At 39.1% G+C, this 20,433-nt stretch overlaps 1 protein-coding gene across 1 annotated transcript in view; it reads left to right on the top strand.

Annotated features, from left to right (window-relative positions):
- LNP1 (leukemia NUP98 fusion partner 1) overlaps positions 1–20,433 on the top strand; it is a 28,466-nt gene that overhangs the window by 2,501 nt on the left and 5,532 nt on the right. Inside the window, exon 2 of the mRNA XM_032299335.1 lies at positions 19,814–20,101. Within this exon, the coding sequence (XP_032155226.1) occupies positions 19,814–20,101 (288 nt within the window). The remainder of the gene's footprint in view (positions 1–19,813; positions 20,102–20,433) is intronic.

Raw genomic sequence — 20,433 nt, 5'->3', positions numbered from 1 at the left:
TGGAAGGCTGAGGTGAGAAGATCGCTTGAGCCCAAGAGGTTAAGGCTGCAGTGAACTGTGATTAAGCCACCGCTCTCCAACCGGGTGACAGAATGAGACCTTGTCTAAAAAAAAAAAAAAAAAAAATATATATATATATATATATATATTCTTACTTTAAGGAACAATTTGGTTTTCAATTTTGTGTCTGCTTTGAGCTAATGAAAATACCTTAAAAAGAAAAGCTTACTTTTATCCTTACTTTTTTCTTCTCTCCCGACTGCTCTAATCTAAGGCCCTTCCCTCCGTCAACCTTTTAATCATCTATATCCATCAATATGACATTCAGTACTATACACATAGGAAGAGAAGAGCATCCCCCCCTTTGCCTACTTTGAATGTACTTTCTTTTTTTCCCCACTTCTCCTTGAATGTAGGTTCTAATACATCTTCATCAGTCACACACAATGATTCACACAAAACCTCAGTGCTGGAACATGAATTTATTTAACGTATTTATTGAACACCTACTGTGAGCCAAGCATTGTCCCAGGCTCACAGGGTGAAGGAAGACGTGTCCAGTCCCCACAACTGTGGAACTGTCAGTCTAGTAGAGAACACGAATTTGGCAGAAAGAACGAGGTATAAGAAAGGGTAAAGCTTAGGCCTTTTTCTAGAGCACGCTTTTTCCCCAGACTCACAAGAACCTGTGATTGCTGAATTAAAGTGAATAAAGAAATCTGACATTATTTTTCTGTTGTCCTTGGTGGAAAAAAAGTAATATGAAATCTCTCTTTTAATTGAACTGATTTGCCTTCTCTCGCCAACATCGTATGAATACAAAACTGAAGTAAAACAGTTTCCCTGTCATTTATTTATTCTGTGGAAGTGCATTTTTAATATTTTCAGTCTGTTTTGTTTTCTAGTCATCATCTCCTTCAGCTTAACATGGTTCTCTTAACATTGTTCTATGTCATCTGGGCCTCGTGGAGGGAAAGATTGCACTAAATGAAAGATCTTTTGGAGGAGAAACTGAGTTTATTGGCCAAGGGCTTTTATAACTTCAGATGGACTCACAGGGTTTCTTCTATGCTCCAGGGCAGACACCATATATACTGCCTACATGATATAATTTGAGGGATATAGAATAAGTCTCTACCAGTGTACACCAATATTTTTTCTTTCTTTTTTTTTTTTTTTAAAGTTCTGGGATACATGTGTAGAATGTGCAGGTTCATTACATAGGTATACATGTACCACTGTGGTTTGCTGCAGCCATCAACCTGTCATTTAGGTTTTAAGCCTTTCATGCATTAGGCATTTGTCCTAATGCTGTCCCTCCCCTTGTCCCCCATCCTCCAATAGGCCCCAGTGTGTGATGTTCCCCTCCCTGTGTCTATGTGTTATCAATGTTCAACTCCCACTTGTGAGTGAGAACATGTGGTGTTTGGTTTTCTATTCTTGTGTTAGTTTGCTGAGAATGATGGCTTCCAGCTTCATCCATGTCCCTGCAAAGGACATGATCTCATTCTTTTTTATGGCTGCATAGTATTCCATGGTGTAGATGTGCCACATTTTCTTTATCCAGTCTATCACTGATGGGCATTTGGGTTGGTCCCATTTCTTTGCCATTGTAAATAGTGCTGCAATAAACATACGTGTGCATGCGTCTTTATAGTGGAATGATTTATATTTTGGGGGGTATATACCTGCTCATGGGATTGTTTGGTCAAATGGTATTTCTGGTTCTAAATCCTTGAGGAATTGCCAGACTGTCTTCCACAATGGCTGAACATTTAATTTACATTCCCACCAACAGTGTAAAAGAGTTCCTATTTCTCCACATCCTCTCCAGCATCTGTTGTTTCCTGACTTTTTTTTTTTTTTTGAGACGGAGTTTCACTCTTGTTACCCAGGCTGGAGTGCAATGGCGCAATCTCGGCTCACCGCAACCTCCGCGTCCTGGGTTCAGGCAATTCTCCTGCCTCAGCCTCCTGAGTAGCTGGGATTATAGGCATGCGCCACCATGCCCAGCTGATTTTTTGTATTTTTAGTAGAGACGGGGTTTCACCGTGTTGACCAGGATGGTCTCGATCTCTTGACCTCGTGATCCACCCGCCTCGGCCTCCTAAAGTACTGGGATTACAGGCGTGAGCCACCACGCCCGGCCTGTTTCCTGACTTTTTAATGATCATCATTCTAACTGGCGTGAGATGGTATCTCATTGTGGTTTGATTTGCATTTCTCTAATCAGCAATGTTGAGCTTTTTTCCGTATGTTTGTTTGGCAGCATAAACGTCTTTTGAGAAGTGTCTGTTCATATCATTTGCCCACTTTTTGATGGCATTGTTTTGTTTTTTTCTTGTAAATTTGTTTAAGTTCATTGCAGATTCTAGATACTAGACTTTTGTCAGATGGGTAGATTGCAAACATTTCCTCCCATTCTGTATGTTGCCTGTTCACTCTGATGCTAGTTTCTTTTGCTGTGCAGAAGCTCTTTAGTTTAATTAGATTCAATTTGTCAATTTTGGCTTTTGTTGTAATTGCTTTTGGTGTTTTCATCATGAAGTCTTTGCCCTTACCTATGTCCTTAATGGTACTGCCTAGGTTTTCTTCTAGGGTTGTTATGGTTTTGGGTTTTACATTTAAGTCCTTAGTCCACCATGAGTTAATTTTTGGATAAGGTGTAAGGAAGGGGTCCAGTTTCAGTTTTCTGCATATGGCTCTCCAGTTTTCCCAGAACCATTTATTACGTAGGGAATCCATTCGCATTGCTTGTTTCTGTGGGACTTGCCAAAGATCGGATGGTTGTAGATGTGTGGTCTTATTGCTGAGGTCTCTATTCTATTGGTCTATATGTCTGTTTTGGTACCTGTACCAGGCTGTTTTGGTTACTCTAGCTTTGTAGTATAGTTCGAAGTCAGGTAAGATGATGCCTTTTTTTTTTTTTTCTTTCATTCTCTTTTTCTCTTCCTTTCTTTTGATGCCTCCTTTTTTTCTTTCTTTCTCTCTCTCTCTTTCTGTCTTTCTTTCTTCTCATTCTATTGCCCAGGCTGGAGTGTGATGATGAGATCTCAGCTCACTGCAACCTTCCCCTCCTAGATTCAAGTGACTCTCCTGCCTCAGCCTCCTGAGTAGTCAAAATTTCAGGCACGCACCACCGCACCTGGCTGATTTTTGTATTTTTAGTAGAGACAGGGTTTCACCATGTTGACCAGGCTGGTCTCAAACTCCTGACCTCAGGAGATCTGCCTGCCTTGGCCTCCCAAACTGCTGTGATTACGACATGGGCCACTGCGCCTGGCCCTCTTTTTTTAAAAAATAAAATAAAATTACCTTTCTCCATTGTATATTTTCCCTCCATGTTCTCACTTTAAAGTGATGAATGATATTTGTAATTTTATTTTTTTATCATTGATCTACTTACAGATGGCTACACTCTCATTCTTATAGTATCTCACTACAGGGCAGGTGGGGCATGGCTCTCTTAGGGGAGTTCTCACAAACCTGGGAGAGAATACAAATTATCAAGTGTCATGATTGGCAGTAGCCTCTTGTATTTCAGATATTTGAATTTAATTTTAATAGGAGTAAATTCCTTAATCCAAGGAAATGAAACTAATGATAGAATTTCAGGTACCAGTGACAACTCTATAGGGAAGCTCTTAGCATAATGTTCTGTGGAATTTTCTCTCTTCTACTATGTGCTAAGGTGGAGGAGTTGCTAGAAAGGCAGCAGAGAGAGGTGGTCAGGAGCCAGTGCTCTGGAGTGGCCTCCCATATCCTTCATTTCCTAGCAGCATAACTCTGAGCAAGCTGCTTGAGCTCTGTTTGCCTCCAGTTCCCCACATGTAAATGGGATTGATGATCATAGTACGGGCCTCATAAAAGTACCATGAATATTCAATAAGTAATGCACATATAGTGTTTTGGACAGTGCCTGGTACCTATTAATTTGTTTAAAAAAAAAACCCTACAATGTTTACATTTAGAACAGGAGAGAGGACTTTATTTCTTGTAAAGCTTACAACCTGCAAGGTGATCATCCCACAGCCTGGGAAGCGTAGCCTCCAGAGACACTGTCAAGCACTTCAAAACAGGTTGGCTAAACATACATATGCAACAGGTTATAGGAGGAGCTATGAATATTCATGAAGGTGGTCCAGACACAGGCATTTTGAACAAACATGGGTGTAGCATGTATGACCCACGTTCATTTTGGGATGGAGACTTAACATTTAAATATATTACAATTAGGCCCTATTCGTATAAAGGTCTTCTTAGGACAGGAAGATGAATGAGTGTGCAGCCTCCATAAACCAGCTAGAACCAGTCCATGGTTGGTGGTCTTATCAGGAGAAAGTTATTGAAATCAATCTCTTGTCCAATCAAAAATGTAGTAATGGCTGGTGGAACAGGAGAATCAGCTGGTCAGCATCTGATGGGGCTGCAAATTGTTTTAATACTGTTTACATCAGGGCCGGTGCTTGTTTAGCTGCTAGAGGAAAAGAAAAACCTATGGCAGTCAGAGCCTAGTGTATTCTTTAAGTGTGTGTGTGATTGTCGGGGTGGGGAGTGGTGGTGGTAGTGCCCGACTTCACCCTTTCCTGGCGTGGGCGTAGGTCCTGTTTATAATTAGGTATCTTATTGCCACAAAGAGTTTGTTCTGTCAGTTTTATGATCTCTATTCTAACATTAATGCTGGTCAGTTGTTGTGTCTAAACCATTAATGATAGGGAGTACAGTGAGGTGCATCTGACCTCCCGTCTCATCATGGCTGGGAACTAAGTTTTTAAGGTTTTGATGGAATTCCCTTGGCCAAGAGGGGGTCTGTTCAGTTGATGGCGTGCTTAGGATTTTATTTTTAGTTTACATACCTAATAAGATGCTTTCCCTCTCCCTTTTCTCCTCCCCCTCCCCATCTCCTCCCTCTGCACCTCCTCCTCCTCCTCTGTCAGACATTGACACTGGGAAATTTTTTTTCCGGATGCCCTTAGTTAATTACTGCACAAAATTCGAGAGTTTTTAATTTTCCCTTTACTTCATTGTCTTTTATGTTTCTCTTTTATATTGCAATGGAAAGATCATTGGTGATTTTATATTGAACATTGGCAGGTAGCATATGTTCTGTTATGGAGTGAATGTTTGTGCTCCCATTTCCCCCATTCATATGTTGAAGCCCTAATTTCCAATGTGATGGTATTTGGAGATGGAGCCTTTGGGAGGTAATTAGGGTTAGATGAGTTCATGAGGGTGGGTTCCTGGCCTCATGGGATTAATACCCTTATAAGAAGGGACATCAGAGAGCTTGTTCTTTCTCTCTCTCTCACCACATATGCATAAAGAAGTCATGTGAGGGCACAGTGAGAAGGCCGCCATCTGCAAGCCAGGAAGAGAGCCCTCACCAGGAACTGAATTAGCTAGAACCTAGATCTGGGACTTCCCAGCCTCCAGAACTGTGCAAATTTCTGTTGTTTAAGCTACTCAGCCTATGGTATTTTGTTATAGCAGCCCAAGCCGACTAACACATTTTCATAATAAGCATCATCACCAGAGAGTGGAGAGGTAGCAGAAAAAACATTATTATACACAACTTAATTTAATGTCATTTTGGGTGATGATCTCAGTGGCATATGGTTCAGATGGGCTTAGTGTGGCTGCTGCAGTTTCAGGATGAGTGAGACAGTCCTTGAATTTTGCTCTAAGGAAAGATTCCAAGTGCCTGAGGTGTGAAGTGTTATAAGCTCACAGCAGCTTCTTCTTATATCTTTCCTCTGTAGCCACTATATAACTTATGATAGGTTGTTGGTGATGCTATTGCATTGATTTCGTGTGTAACAGTGTGACCAAGCAGGGTCTGTTCATTTTCCCAATTAAAAAAAGTTATTGGACTGATTGGTTTAAAACATTGTTTGGCTTCCCAAAAGGATGTATAGTGCATGGTTACTAGGCATATCTTTATTATTTCTAAAAGAACTATCATTTTACCAGCTGAACCTTTGAATGTTTTCCCTGAAAGTGTTTCCTACCCATTTGTAGTCCTCTTGGTTCTGATGATAGCATTACACTACATTGTAAAATACTCCTCATGTAAAGTTCTTTCAGATGAATTCCTGAAGACCTATAGATTATTATTAATGCCTTTATAATAGAATTCTGTTCAAATTGGCACACGGTTAAAAGGCACGTTTGCAGGCAGTTTCACATGTAAATAGAATAAAGTTGTTGCCGCTGTTGAAGATAAAGGATTTAGTACTGCTAATCCAGAACCAGATGTCACAAGCTTAGGCATGTCACTTTATCTCTCTAATAAAGTCACTAGTCACATAGTCTTAGGCAAGACTTAGCCTCACTAAGATTCCATTTCCTCACCTGTAAAAGGGGAAGATGCCCTTGTAGACTTTATTCTGAAGTTAACTATCTAGGACATGGCCCCAGAGTGCCTGGTATATACTGTGCACTAGGACTCAATATGGGCCTTGTTATCACAGCACCTGGATCTTTCTCCTCATTGTGTCTCATCTTGCTGTTAACCATTGACTACAGGGTGGGAGGGATACAACTGAAGGTTGATTGCAATTAAGCCAAAATAAAGAACATCAAGTAGGTAAGCTCTTGAGGTGAAGATATTATATAACCAATCGCCCCCTCCCCACCTTCCCTTCTAAGTTCATTGGCACTTAAAAAAAAAGACTTTCTTTTTTAGATCTGTTTTAGGTTCAAAGCAATATTGAGTGGCAGGTACAGAGATTTCCCATAGCCCCCATACTCCCAGATATGCATACCTCTCCCATGATTAACCTTCCTGACTAGAGGAGTACATTTGTTACAATTCATGAACCCACATTGACACATCATTGTCACACAGAGTCCATATTTGACACATTAGGGTTCACTCTTGCTGTTATACATTTTATGGGTTTGTACAAATGTATAATGGCATGCATCTACCATTATAGTGACATACAGACTTGTTTCACTGTCTTAAAACCAATTTCTTTTAAAATGAGAACGAATAACTTGGGGGCAGAGAATGCACGGGATTTTCTTTGATGGAGTTTGTTGCTCTGGGACCGTAAGGGAAGGACTCACGCTGGTTGGAGCACTCTAACCAGGAGCGTCGGTGTACAGGCAGTCGTTTGCCTCACAGTCAGTGCCTGCTGCAACGCTGTAGACCAGGATCCCAGGGCGAGTTCAGAGTGTGAGAAGATGTCAACCCAGGTGCTGCAGCGTGAGTCACAAAGTAGGGGACAGATGGGTGAGGCTATTTTAAGCCATTTGGGACATTGTTTTAGATCTTATTGAGGAAAATTACCTTAGGAAGGCATACAGAATTTCAGGAAGAGTGCTCACATAGCAAGTAAACATTTTTTAAGAGGAGGAGCTTCTCCCTGTCACCAATTACAGTTCTTTTAAGCCCATTTTCCACAAAGTCACAACAAAGAGATGAACTGGGAAATCTATCTGATGTAAGGGGTTTTGAGTACACACTTTATGTTGTGATCAAACTCTTGTCATTCTTTTTAGGCTCCTTAATGAAAAAGAACATTTGTACAAACATCCATTTCACTCTCAGTCTCAAAACTTTAATGCATTATTATTTTGTTTTCCTGACAATATAATACATATTCCCCATAAATTAAAAAAAAAAAAAAAAAAAGGAAAAGGAAGAAAACAATAGCACATTACAGAGAAAAACCTTTGGTAAGAGTTTGATATATTTTAACATTACCAATCTTGGGATATTGCCCTACTTGAAATCCCTCAATGTCTCATTCCAGCTCTCTTGGTCCTCTGTGCTCCCCAGCACTGCCACGCCAGCAAGCTTCTTCCATGGCAGTGGCTCTGCCCATGTGGTGCTCATCTCCAGGCAGAAAGCAGTCCCTGTCCTCTAACCCTTGCCCTTCCTTCAGCTTGTAGCTCAATCATCACACATTCACAGAATTCTCTCTGGATCCTTCTCCCCTGACCCCCTAACACCCATCCCAATATATGTAGTTATATCCTGTTCTACCCTTTCATTGCACCTTGAACTTCCCCTTATAGCACTTAGCCAAGGATGTAGGCACATGCCCTATTGTTTAACATTTATCTCCTATGTAGATGCAAGTTCTAAGAGTCTGTTTTGCTCCCCATCCTATCCACAGCACCTACTACCATGACTGCTCTTTAGTAAATGAACTAATATATACAGATTTACCTTAGGTATTCTGGCAGCTTTACACATCTTTAACTGTATTTCTGATTATTGTTTGAGAGTAAGTTTCTAGGTATGGATATCTAGAAAGATACGCATATGTTTGCCAGTGCTGCCATAACAAAATACCACAGACCAGGTGGCTTAAACAAGAGAAATTTATTTTCTTACAGTTCTGGAGGCTGGGAAGTCCAAGAGTAAGGCTTCTTCGGAGGCCTCTCTTTTGATTGCAGATGGCTGCTTTCTCACTGTGATTTTCCATGTTCTTTCTTCTGTAAGTGGGTAACTCTGCTGTCTCTCTACGTGTTCAAATTTCCTCTTCTTATAAGACACCAGCCAGATTGGATTAGGGCTCACTCTAATGGCCTCATTTTAACTTAATCACCTCTTTAAAGCCCCGTAGCTAAATGCGGTGACATTCAGAGCTGCCGGGGGTTAGGGTTTCAACCTACAATTTTTAGGGGGACATAGTTCAGCCCATAACAACACACAATGACTGGATCTAAGGAGGGGAATGTTTTAAGCTTGTTTTTTTTTTCTTTTTTACATCTTCTTGGATACTGATATATATATTGATTTTGAAGTTATTTATTGATATTGGGTTCAGCGCCTAAGTCTGCAAGTTTTCTTTTTTTTCTTTTTTTTTAATTGCATTTTAGGTTTTGGGGTACATGTGAAGAACATGCAAGATTGTTGCATGTTTGGCAGTGTGCACGTGGCAGTGTGATTTGCTGCCTTCCTCCCCTTCACCTGTATCTGACATTTCTCCCCATGCTATCTCTCCCTAACTCCCCACCCCCTACCATCCCTCCCCTATTTCCTCCCAACAGAACCCAGTGTGTAGTGCTCCCCTCCCTGTGTCCATGTGTTCTCATTATTCAACACCCGCCTATGAGTGAGAACATGCGGTGTTTGATCTTCTGCTCTTGTGTCAGTTTGCTGAGAATGATGGTTTCCAGGTTCATCCATGTCCCTACAAAGGACACGAACTCATCGTTTTTGTTGGCTGTGTAATATTCCATGGTGTATATGTGCCACATTTTCCCTGTCCAGTCTATCATCGATGGGCATTTGGGTTGGTTCCAGGTCTTTGCTATTGTAAACAGTGCTGCAATGAACATTCGTGTGCATGTGTCCTTAGAGTAGAACAATTTATAGTCCTTTGGGTATATACCCAGTAATGGGATTGCTGGGTCAAATGGAATTTCTATTTCTAGGTCCTTGAGGAATCGCCACACTATCTTCCACAATGGTTGAACTAATTTACACTCCCACCAACAGTGTAAAAGTGTTCCTATTTCTCCACATCCTCTCCAGCATCTGTTGTCTCCAGATTTTTTAATGATCGCCATTCTAACTGGTGGATACTGATATTTTAAGCTTCTTAACACATATTTCCCAAGGTTTTCTAAGATGGCTGCACACACTTATAATCCCATCAGTAAGGTATAATAGTTCCTGTCTCCCTGTACTCTTGTCAGTGTTGGTATTATTAAAACACATTTTTTCCCCTAACCTGAAAGGTAAAATATTGTTATTTTATGTAATCTTTGACTGCTAATTATTAACAGTCATAACCATTTGGTATTTTCTTTTTTTTTTAGTTCTTTATATTGCACATTCAATATATATTTAATGAACCTATGCCATGAACAAGGCAAGGTGCTGGCTATTAGTAGAGAGTAAAACATGGCCCTTGATATGATGCAGCACATAATCTGGTGGGAGGAGAGGCACTGAGCAAAATTACCCAAATTACTGATTACAGTTGTGATAAGTATCCCAAAGGAGAAGTATTCGATTCCAGGAGAGCATCTGGAGGAACCTGAACGAATCAGAGAGGTAGAAAAGGCTTTCTGGGGAAATGCAGTTTTTGCCATCACTGAAGGATGATTAGAAAGATGAGGGCGTAGGGTCATGGATGAAGTCACTGGCAGGGAGGAGCCCGTGCCAGTGCCTGCACTACACGGGAGCAGGAGAGCTGGAGGAAGAAATCAAAGACCAATGAGGCTATGTCACCGAAGGGAGGAGGTGGTGCAAGGTGAGGGGCAATATGAGAAGGGGAGCAGGTATGAGTTTGCTGTTATTTTAACCATCTGGCCATTGTGGGAACAATGAAATAAAGGAATTGGGAGTGGACACAGGATATTTACTATTAGGAGGCTAGAGCTGTAATCTGGGTAAAAGATAACGGTGACTTGGACTAGGGTCGTAATACTGGCTCTAGAAAGACGTGGATGGTTTTGAGAGGTACTTGAGAGGTGGAATCTGCTGACTTGGCAGTTGGATGTGGAGGGTTGCTTCTGAGTTACTGACCTGAGTAAGCAGGTGAATTGTGGTACTCTCTGCTAAGTTAGTGGGCACTGGAGGAGCAGGTTGGGGAGAGAGATGATGAATTCAGATTGTGTCAAGTCAGATTGGGTACCTGTGGGACACCAAGAGAAGCCAAATGGGCAGAAGCTCAGAGAAGGCTAGGCTACTGACATAAATTAGGAAATCAGACTAGTTAGAAATGGAAGCTCAAGGATAAGCTATTTGGGGAGATGGTGTAAAGTGAGAAAGGAAAGGTAGAAAAGAAAGACTGGTCTAGAACTTTGGGTATCCCCAACAGTTATGAGCTGATAGAAGGAAGAAGTGAGGGACTGTCTAAGTCACAGTGGCAAGAAGATCAAAGGGAAAGCAGGAGGGTGCGGTGGTAGCAAGCAAGGAAACCGTGTTTTCAAAGGGTCCTGGGGATGAGTTGAATGCTACAGAGTGACTAAGATGACCAAAAAATGCACAGAATTTGGCAACATGAAGACCAATATCCTGATCAAAATTAGCTGTGGGTGAGAAAGCTGGACTGGAGCGAGTTGGGGAGTCAGAGAAATTGAGAAAGCAAGTGTCATAATTATTTCAAAAAGTTTGGCTTCTCTAAACTGTCTGTTCTTTGCCCATTTTCCAATTGTGATGTTAATGATTGATGTCATTGTATTAGATGACCTCTTTTTATGTGTGTGAGATGTACTTAACCTATAGTTTAAATTTGTTTATGTTGCTTTTGATACGCATTAGCTTTACATATATATTTTTTATTTTTATTTTGGTGATGGAGTCTCACTTTGTTGCCCGGACTGGAGTGCAGTGGTGTGATCTCAGCTCACTGCAAGCTTTGCCTCCTGGGTTCAAGTGATTCTCGTGCCTCAGTCTCCCAAGTTGCTGGGATTACAGGTGCCCACCACCACACCCAGCTAATTTTTTTTTTTGTATTTTTAATAGAGACAGGGTTACATCATGCTGGCCCGGCTGGTTTCAAACCCCTGACATCAGGTGATTCACTACCCTTGGCCTCCCAAAGTGCTGGGATTACAGGCGTGAGCCACCATGCCTGGCCTAGCTTTATATTTTTATATAGTGAAGTTGATTTTTTCCTTATGACTTCTTCCATTGCTCTTTTGCTTAGAATTTTTTTCTCCATACAAAAATTACATGAATACTTACCTTTATATTTCTTAAACATTTATGGCTCCATTAAAAAAATTTAAAAATCATTTTGGAATTTATTTTTACATATCAGCTGAAGGCTTGGCATCTTTTGTTTTAGTGTTCTAATGGCAGACTAGTAAACAACAAAGCTAGACTAAGGATGTTCTACTTAGTGTTTTAACCAGTTGACTCTGCTGCCTCACTATAGGAGAAAAGTCTTACTGATCAAGATGTGAACCCTGAAAATCTGAGACAGGTCTCAGTTAATTTAGAAAGTTAATTTTGCCAAGATGGAGGATGCACCCCTGTGACATGGCCTCAGAAGGTCCTGATGACAAGTGCCCAAGGTGGTCAGAGCACAGTTTGGTTTTATACATTCTAGGGAGACATGAGACATCAATCAACATATACAAGATGAATATTGGTTCGATTTGGAAAGACAGGACAACTCAAAGTAAAGGCAGGAAGACTAAAAGCAGGGAGGGGACTTCCAGGTTATGGATAGATAAGAGACAAATGGTTGCATTCTTTTGAGTTTTTGATTGGCCTCTCCAAAGGAGGCAATCAGATATGTGTTTATCTCAGTGAGCAGAGGGGTGACTTAGAAAGAATGGGAGGCAGGTTTGCCCTAAGCTGTTCCCAGCCTGACTTTTCCCTTTAGCTTAGTGATTTGGGGACCCCGAGATTTATTTTTCTTTCACATTTTCATTCTTTGCTTTTAAAAATCTTTTGGAATAGGTATTTTAGAAGAAAATGAGTGATCTCAGGTTTCATCTGATCTCTCATGGTTTATTCCTAGACAGGTAGGTCTTGAGTCATTAGGCAGGCTCATTTTTTAGCAAGTTGTGAAGTCACATGTCTTTTGAAGAGAAAACAGAGGGAGAAAGGAAGAAAAACAACAAACAAAAGAGCAATTCTGGAAAATCAATATAGGCCACATTACTCTGAAGTCCATACATGAATAGGCAGGCATGAAAGTGGCTTATGTATGTAAGTAGGTCGTTGTTATTTTCTTCTGAAGTTTAAGTTGCCTAGCTTCAGTTTGAAGGGCTTTATGAAAGCACAGCCTGGTTTTTGGTGACTCCAAATTAGAAAAACATGGTGAAAAAAAGAAGGAAAAAAAATGGAAAACATTATTTTGAAGACTTGTAGCCAAGAAAATTTAGAATTCAGTCCAAACTATAGAAAATAATAAAAATTTAAAAACATTAGACAAGACTAGACTCTAACAACAGGAGTGCTATAGTTTTTGAAACAATTTTTCTCTCTCCAGTTTCCCATTTTTATGAAAGACAAATCATGGTATTTTTTTTTTTTTTGCTCTATTATACTTGGCCTAATCATTTGTAACAAGAATCATTACTTTTTACATAGGCTTTTAAATTGCTTTGATGGAACTTCGTTCCATAGAAGGAATCTCAGATAAGACTTTTTTTTTTTTTTTTTTTTTGAGACCGGGGTTTCCTTCTTTTTTCCCGGGTGGGAGTGCAATGGCACGATCTCGGCTCACCGCAACCTCCGCCTCCTGGGTTCAGGCAATTCTCCTGCCTCAGCCTCCTGAGTAGCTGGGACTACAGGCACGCGCCACCATGCCCAGCTAATTTTTTGTAGTTTTAGTAGAGACGGGGTTTCACCATGTTGACCAGGATGGTCTCGATCTCTTGACCTCGTGATCCACCCGCCTCGGCCTCCCAAAGTGCTGGGATTACAGGCTTGAGCCACCGCGCCCGGCCAGATAAGACTTTTTTAAAAGCTGCACTGAGTTGGGTGATCCTCTCCTTTTGAGGTTCTAAGATAAAACCTGGGGCTCCTAGGCCTGCAGGAAAGTGACATTCTTTACTTATGACAGGTCAGGAACCCTGTACAGGGATTGTGTAGACAAGTTTGAGGCCAGTTTTCCCCAGGGATTTTTATTGGCTTTGTAAGTCAAGTTTGATTCCGTAAAGGAAAGCACACCATTCCAGTCAAAGCCTTGGTAAAATAAAAAGTTTCTTCGATTATGTCCTGTTATAAATGAAAACAGATTTTTATGGCACTTAGGCAAATAACTGCATTGCCATAAGTTAGGAATCCTCACAAATAGTTTCCGAATTCTAGAGAAATCAGGTAAAGAGAAAACAAATATGCTCCAGATTTTGTTCATAGGACTATACTTTGCTCAGTTTTTAGAAACTGTTATAAATAGCTTAAAAGTTTTCTTGACTCTGAAAAACAAAACAAAGGATCAGCAATGTTTTAAGCAAAAAGTTAAAAAGATTACTTCAGACTTCTATTAGTTTAGTTGATGCAGTTAATTCCTGTTCTGCTTGATAGTCATGAACATTTCAGCTCTCTATGAGTTCTGAAGTTTTTCTTCTATTCTGATGTCACAATTTCCAAAGTTATTGGAATCCTGCATTCAAGAGCACCTGTTAGAATTTCTTTCTTTTTTTTTGAGTTGGAGTCTCGCACTGTTGCCTGGGCTAGAGTGCAGTGGCATGATCTCAGCTCACTGCAACCTCCGCCTCCCAAGTTCAAGCTATTCTCCTGACTCAGCCTCTTGAATAGCTGGGATTACAGGCACCCACCACCACACCTGGCTAATTTTTTGTATTTTTAGTAGAGACAGGGTTTCACTATGTTGGCCAGACTAGTCTTGAACTCATGACCTCATGATACACCTGACTTGGTCTCCCAATGTGCTAGTCTTACAGTCTTGAGCCACCATGTCCAGCCTCTCTGTTAGAGTTTTATAGCTGATTATAAAACCACCTTCTAAAGAGGACCAAAACAAGACAACATTTGTCCATGGATGACAAAAATGTTTTAGGGCAGCCATAGTTAAAGACAATTGACAAATAAATTTGTTACTTCTGTGGCACATGATAATTTAACCTAACAATTATAATTATTACTGACAATGTACATTAAGTCATCTCAGAATTATAGGAGTTTCCCATCATTTTGGAACACATGCCAATAACATATTTATACAAATACACCCCTAAGAAAACCAAACACCATTTTATATCTGACAATGCTTTCTTTATAATTGTTATACCAACTAAGCCAAATATGCCATTTCTGGACTTTAGGGAACCTGATATCTTAAAGAACTAATTAGGTCAGAAAAATATGTAATTTATTATTTGATTTGGAATGTTTATTAAATATCAAAAATTTAAAACACTTGATATCACAAAATAGGATCACAGGTCACTGAAAAATAAGTCATTTTGTTTAACCAAAGTGATAACCCAAAGGATTTTTTTTAAAAGGTGAAATCTTCATTCTTTGAGATAGGAGACTTATTTTCCAAACAATAAGCCCTAATAAAAACAGCAAGAAGCCAATTAAATTTGTTTTTTAAAATTTTATAAGCAATCTATAAAATTTTTAATCTTGACCATAAGGTAACTTCCATAAGCCTTTTATAAACTTTATTAAGAAGTTGGCTAATGCTTCAAGAAAACCTTGTTACTTTGACATAGGGGCCCATATGCTGGTCTCGCATCAATGTGCCTTTGACATTGATGATTTATTTATAGAGAAACTGGCCAGGTGCAGTGGATCATGCCTGTAATCCCAGCACTTTGGGAGGCCAAGGCAGGCAGATCATTTGCGGTCAGGAGTTTCAGACCAGGCTGACCAACATGGTGAAACCCCATCTCTACTAAAACACAAAAATTAGCCAGGCTTGGTGGTAGGCACCTGTAACCTCAGCTACTTGGGAGGCTGAGGCAGGAGAATCACTTGAACCCAGGTGCCAGAGGTTGCAATGAGTTGAGATTGCAGCACTATACTCCAGCCTGGGTGACAGAGTGAGACTTCCTCTAAAAAAATTATGGAGAAACTGAACTTATTTTATCTCTCAAAATTGGCCCTTACAATCTTGCACACCCACATCTTCCTTGATAGTCCCCAGGCCTTAAGGAGTTGAATAGCTCAAATTTCTGGCCTTGTGTCTCAGGAATGCAGTTTATTTTGATTGACATTTTCTACAGGGCCTAAAGATGGGGCTTTAATTGCTATCAGGACTTGGTTTTCTTTTTAAGTCCAGGAGTCAAAGCCTGTAATTCAGTGTTACAAGTACTTTAAAAGTGCATGCAGAGAGATACACGATTTAATAACTTTAATTAAAAATTTTTAAAATTTCAGTTTTTTAAAGCAAACCAAAACCTAATAATATTATGACAACTTGATCATATAAAAGTTTTTGGTTTTTAAAAAAACAAATCCTCTTATAATGACTTACACAGATCATTCATGACATGCTTGGATTTTCCAGTTTGTCCTGAGCATCCCTCTTTCTTACACAACCAGTCATTTTTCTCTAGGACTAAATTTACTATACAAGACTCTTCCTCCTATGAAATTATTTCTCTTTAATCTTTCTTACCAAAAAAAACAAAAAACCCTCATTATTTTTATAACTTTTTCTTATATCCCTCCTATTTCCTGGTTCCTGTTACCTTGTTTTATACATGATCTTTAAATAAGCTTTGAATTAGACAAAAATTGTTCTTCTTTTTTTGAAATGCCATACCTTTTCTTTAAGAAAGAATATTTTCCTACAAATATATTTTTATTAGAAAATACCCAAATAATGAAATATCTATTATTTAATTTAACTTTGGATTCTAAATTATGGCAAATTTGTCTACAAGTATTTATCCCATTACATTTACCTAATTATTTTAATTGTTTACCTCGATTATTTGTGAAAACTGTGATAGTCATCATTTAAAGTTATGGAACCACCATTGCAAAATTATAACTGAGACAGTGAAAAATATTTGACCTTACTGACTCCATGTCCTTGTTTATTCCTGGGCATAGGCTGAACTCACTTTGGGAGGAACTTAGTTTATAATGTAACTTTGAAACAAAAACAATAACAGTCGTTTCCCAAAACAAGCCTCATTGCCTGTGGACTAGACTGCCTACAGCCAGAGATTACAAGTTATGGTAATCTTACTAAAGTCAAGACGTAGCTATTTTTATTAAACCAATATCAATGTCTTATTTATTAAAGATTACACAAGTAAAGATCATTCTGTTTTTGGCTAGGATAATAGTTTTGTAAACCCTGTGTCAAATTTTGTCACCTTTTAGTATTTGGCAGGGACAGGCATGAAATTACTTGATTAATAAATTCAAATGAAAATGTATGCTGGCAGTTCTTAAAACATTTCTGATATTACTTTACCAATAATTTTAAGGTTAGCTTAAGATTTTACTTAAGTTACATAAAGTTGAAAAAGCATTTGACTAGTCTTTTCTTTTTTCCTGATAAAGTATTTGATTCAAGTGCTTTTATTTTTCTTTAAGCAAATTAATTAGAGCTCTTTTATATATTTTCAGTAGTAAAACATTGTGTATACAACACATAAATACAAAGAGGTGTTAGGCATGCTGATAGAAGTACATCTTATAGATTCACAAAAATCTTTTTTTTCTCCTATCTTAGACTTCAGATTCTTGATAACCTGTTTCACAACCCTAGGCAGTTGTCAGTTAAATAGCCTTAAATTTGCATATTAAAGAAAACAACTCAGGTGAAAAATGTAATAGCAAAAACTACATTATAAGGTATGGAGAGAAAAAGTCTTGTGTGCTAGAGGGAGATTAAAGGTAAATGCCAAATAAAACATAAAATTATACAAATCTATCATAGGATTGTATAAGGAGACTAATTTTATTTACATAGGGACTGCCTGTCTTAACTGGATGTCTGAGCTTTGGGCAGAGCCCACACTGAGTCCTGGGTTTCCAAAAATGGAGAATTTTTGGAGGCTAGATCATGTGATGTTTATTTAAAACAAATTTTTTTAAAAAACAAAGACATTACACTCTTCTTTACAAACCCAAGTAGCCTCTGTTGCAGTAACTATTTTAATCAATAAATCAGGTGACACAATACAAAAGCAGTTTAAAAGCTGAGATGAACTTGTCTGTTTACACTCTTGTGGTTCCATAAGGAAAAACAGGTTTCTCCCCAAAGGGAGGCTAGCACCTTCTCTGTTTTTGTTAAAGAACCCTGGGCTATTATAAACTATTTTAGGTCCCTCATGCAGCAGAGGGTGTAAGAGAAAGGAGAGACAGCAGAAGTAAATGAATAAAGCAGGATTTAGTCAACTGAGAAGAAAAAAACTTTTGCTTAAAAAAGGACAAGGTCCTAAGAGACAGAAATGAAACAAAACATGAAGGCCTTTTAAACACAAACATACACACATATGCATATATATACACACATCTTGGATGTAAGCTTTTTTAATCATTGAGATCCTTAAAAAAAATCTTTTAAAATTTTATTACCATATTTTAGCTAGGACAAATTGTGGTTATTACAGAAGTACCAAGTATCAAACCAGAAAGGGCTTTATTTCAGAACCAAAAGCCAGGCTGTCATGGTGGAAAAAAGAAGGCAGGACCTTAGCTATCAAACTGCAACGTGGGGTAACAGCTTTCAGTTGCTTTCAGTTTGGCTTGGCTAGCAAAAAGATGGCCTCGTTATGTAAACAAGGCCTCGTCAGTAGTCAAAAGAAAAAATATTTCCTTTTTTTTTTTCATAATTTTGGAAATTTCCTTTGGATTTGATCAAGACAGGTGGAGTTGATGAAACCCATTGGGAAAAAGATTGAAACAACAACAAAAACAGAAATAATCAACAATAAAAATTGTTAAGCAAAACAAATGATTGCACAACTTATGTGGTCACTAGGTGCTCTAAGGGCAAAAAGAAATTAATGCCAGCTGGATGTTAATCATAACTTTAGCCAAGATAAACCCTAATTCAGTTACTTACTTAGGGATGAGTCTCAGGCTATAGACTGCTCTCTACCATCCTAAGAAAAAGGGGAAAAAAAACCCTCATCTTCCCTGTTGGAAGTGAGTGCAAACTCCATAAAGGAGTTACCTGCCTTCCATCATCATGGAAACAGGAAATCTTGCCTTCCTTGTGGGAAGCAAGTAAAACTCAAAAAAAAAAAAAAAAAAAAAAAAAGAGGAGGGGTACAGAAAAATAAACTTTAGATCTTGACCAAATTTTGGGAGAACAAGGATTCTCTGGAAGAGGTGCTCTCAAACCTCAGTAAATTGCCCTATTGGTTTTGAAGCAGGAGCGGCCACAAGAAACAGACTGTTTGGACATCGAACTAGGAAGGAAGAAGTAATTTATTTCAGCCAGGAGCAAGGTGACATAGTTGTCTAACAGCCAAGCTCATCTAACAAAAAGAAGCTCTGCCTTTATATAGGCTTACAACTCTAGATATTATACATGAAAGGGTTTGGTCGATGGAGTAGGAGGGGGGTGGGGGTTTGATCTTGTTTAAGTAAAAACAATGCCTTCCAGAAAGATTCCCCCATACTATGCATGCCATCTATGGGAAGGCAATTAAGGAGGTGCCAGTTGGCCAGCCTTTTCTTCTATTGAAATGCAGTGTGGAAGTCAAGGGGGAGCTGATCTTAGATGCTTGGGTCTCTTTCCTCAGTTTGAGTCATAAAATTAGCTCATGCTGGTGCCAAGCACCGATAAAAGATTTGTCAAAGGTCAGGGGTACCTCCACTCAGAATCCCTTCATGGTTGCCAAAATGTGAGCCCCCAAAATCTGATATAGGTCTCAGTTAATTTAAAAATTTTATTTTGCCACGGCTGAAGATTCATAACCATGACACAGACTCAGGAGGTCCTGATGACATGTGCCCAAGAGAGTCAGGGCACAGTTTGGTTTTATATATTCTAGGGAGATATGAGACATCAATCGACATATGCGAGATGAACATTGGTTCGATTTGGAAAGGCAGGACAACTCAAAGCAAAGGTGGGAAGACCCAAAGTGGGCAGGGCTTCCAGGTCATGGGTAGTTAAGAGACAAATGAGTTTTTGAGTTTCTGTTTAGCTTCTCCGAAGGAGGTAATCAGATATGCATTTGTCTCAATGCATGAGATAAACAAATGGGCATAGGAGTGACTTTGAAAGAATGGGAGGCATATTGGCCCTAAGGAGTTCCCAGCTTGACTTTTCCATTTAGCTTAGTGATTTGCGGGTCCCAAGATTTATTTCCCCTTTACAAAGATAACATATCAACTCAACATGAGATTTATTTAGTTAGTAGTTTATAGACATTCTGCCTCTATGCTAATATTGTATAGTCTCTTTATATTATACAATTTTTCATTCTGTATTCTCAGCTTCCTGTGCTTCCCAGAATTCCATCATCTGACCGCCATCCTAGAAGGCATTCTCATGAGGACCAGGAATTCCGATGCCGATCATCTGACCGTCTCCCTAGAAGGCATTCTCATGAGGACCAGGAATTTCGATGCCGTAGCCACATGCGGGATTGCAGAAAATACTCAGAGGATGGATCATTCAAGGAGCCGCTGGAATCAAAAGGAAGATCCCATTCCAAAATTGAGAAATTTTCTGAGACCTTTGAACAGCAACTGTGCTTTAGAACCAAACGTTCTGCCTCTTTGGTATGTAACAGAGCTACTGAATATTTAAGCCGCTTTAGAAAAGGAAAGCCAAAGGTTTTCTTCTCTTTAAGTTAGAGGGGAACAAATGTAACTTCTTCACTTACAACTTGGTAATAAGATCTTTGAAAAGTAACACTCAGTTTAACATAACCCAGAATGAATTTTTTTAAATTATTATTTATAATTGAGGACATCTGGTATAGGAAGAGTTCCTGGAACATATTTGTTACTAAGGTCTCCTAGTTTTTCTTTTTTCTTTTCTCTATTTCTTTCTTTCTTTCTTTCTCTTTCTTTCTTTCTTTCTTTCTTTCTTTCTTTCTTTCTTTCTTTCT

The sequence above is a fragment of the Sapajus apella genome, unplaced genomic scaffold (assembly GCF_009761245.1).
Source record: "Sapajus apella isolate SASKATOON/1434 unplaced genomic scaffold, GSC_monkey_1.0 scaffold40, whole genome shotgun sequence".
Taxonomy (NCBI): domain Eukaryota; kingdom Metazoa; phylum Chordata; class Mammalia; order Primates; family Cebidae; genus Sapajus; species Sapajus apella.
This window is presented reverse-complemented; position numbering and strand designations above follow the sequence as displayed.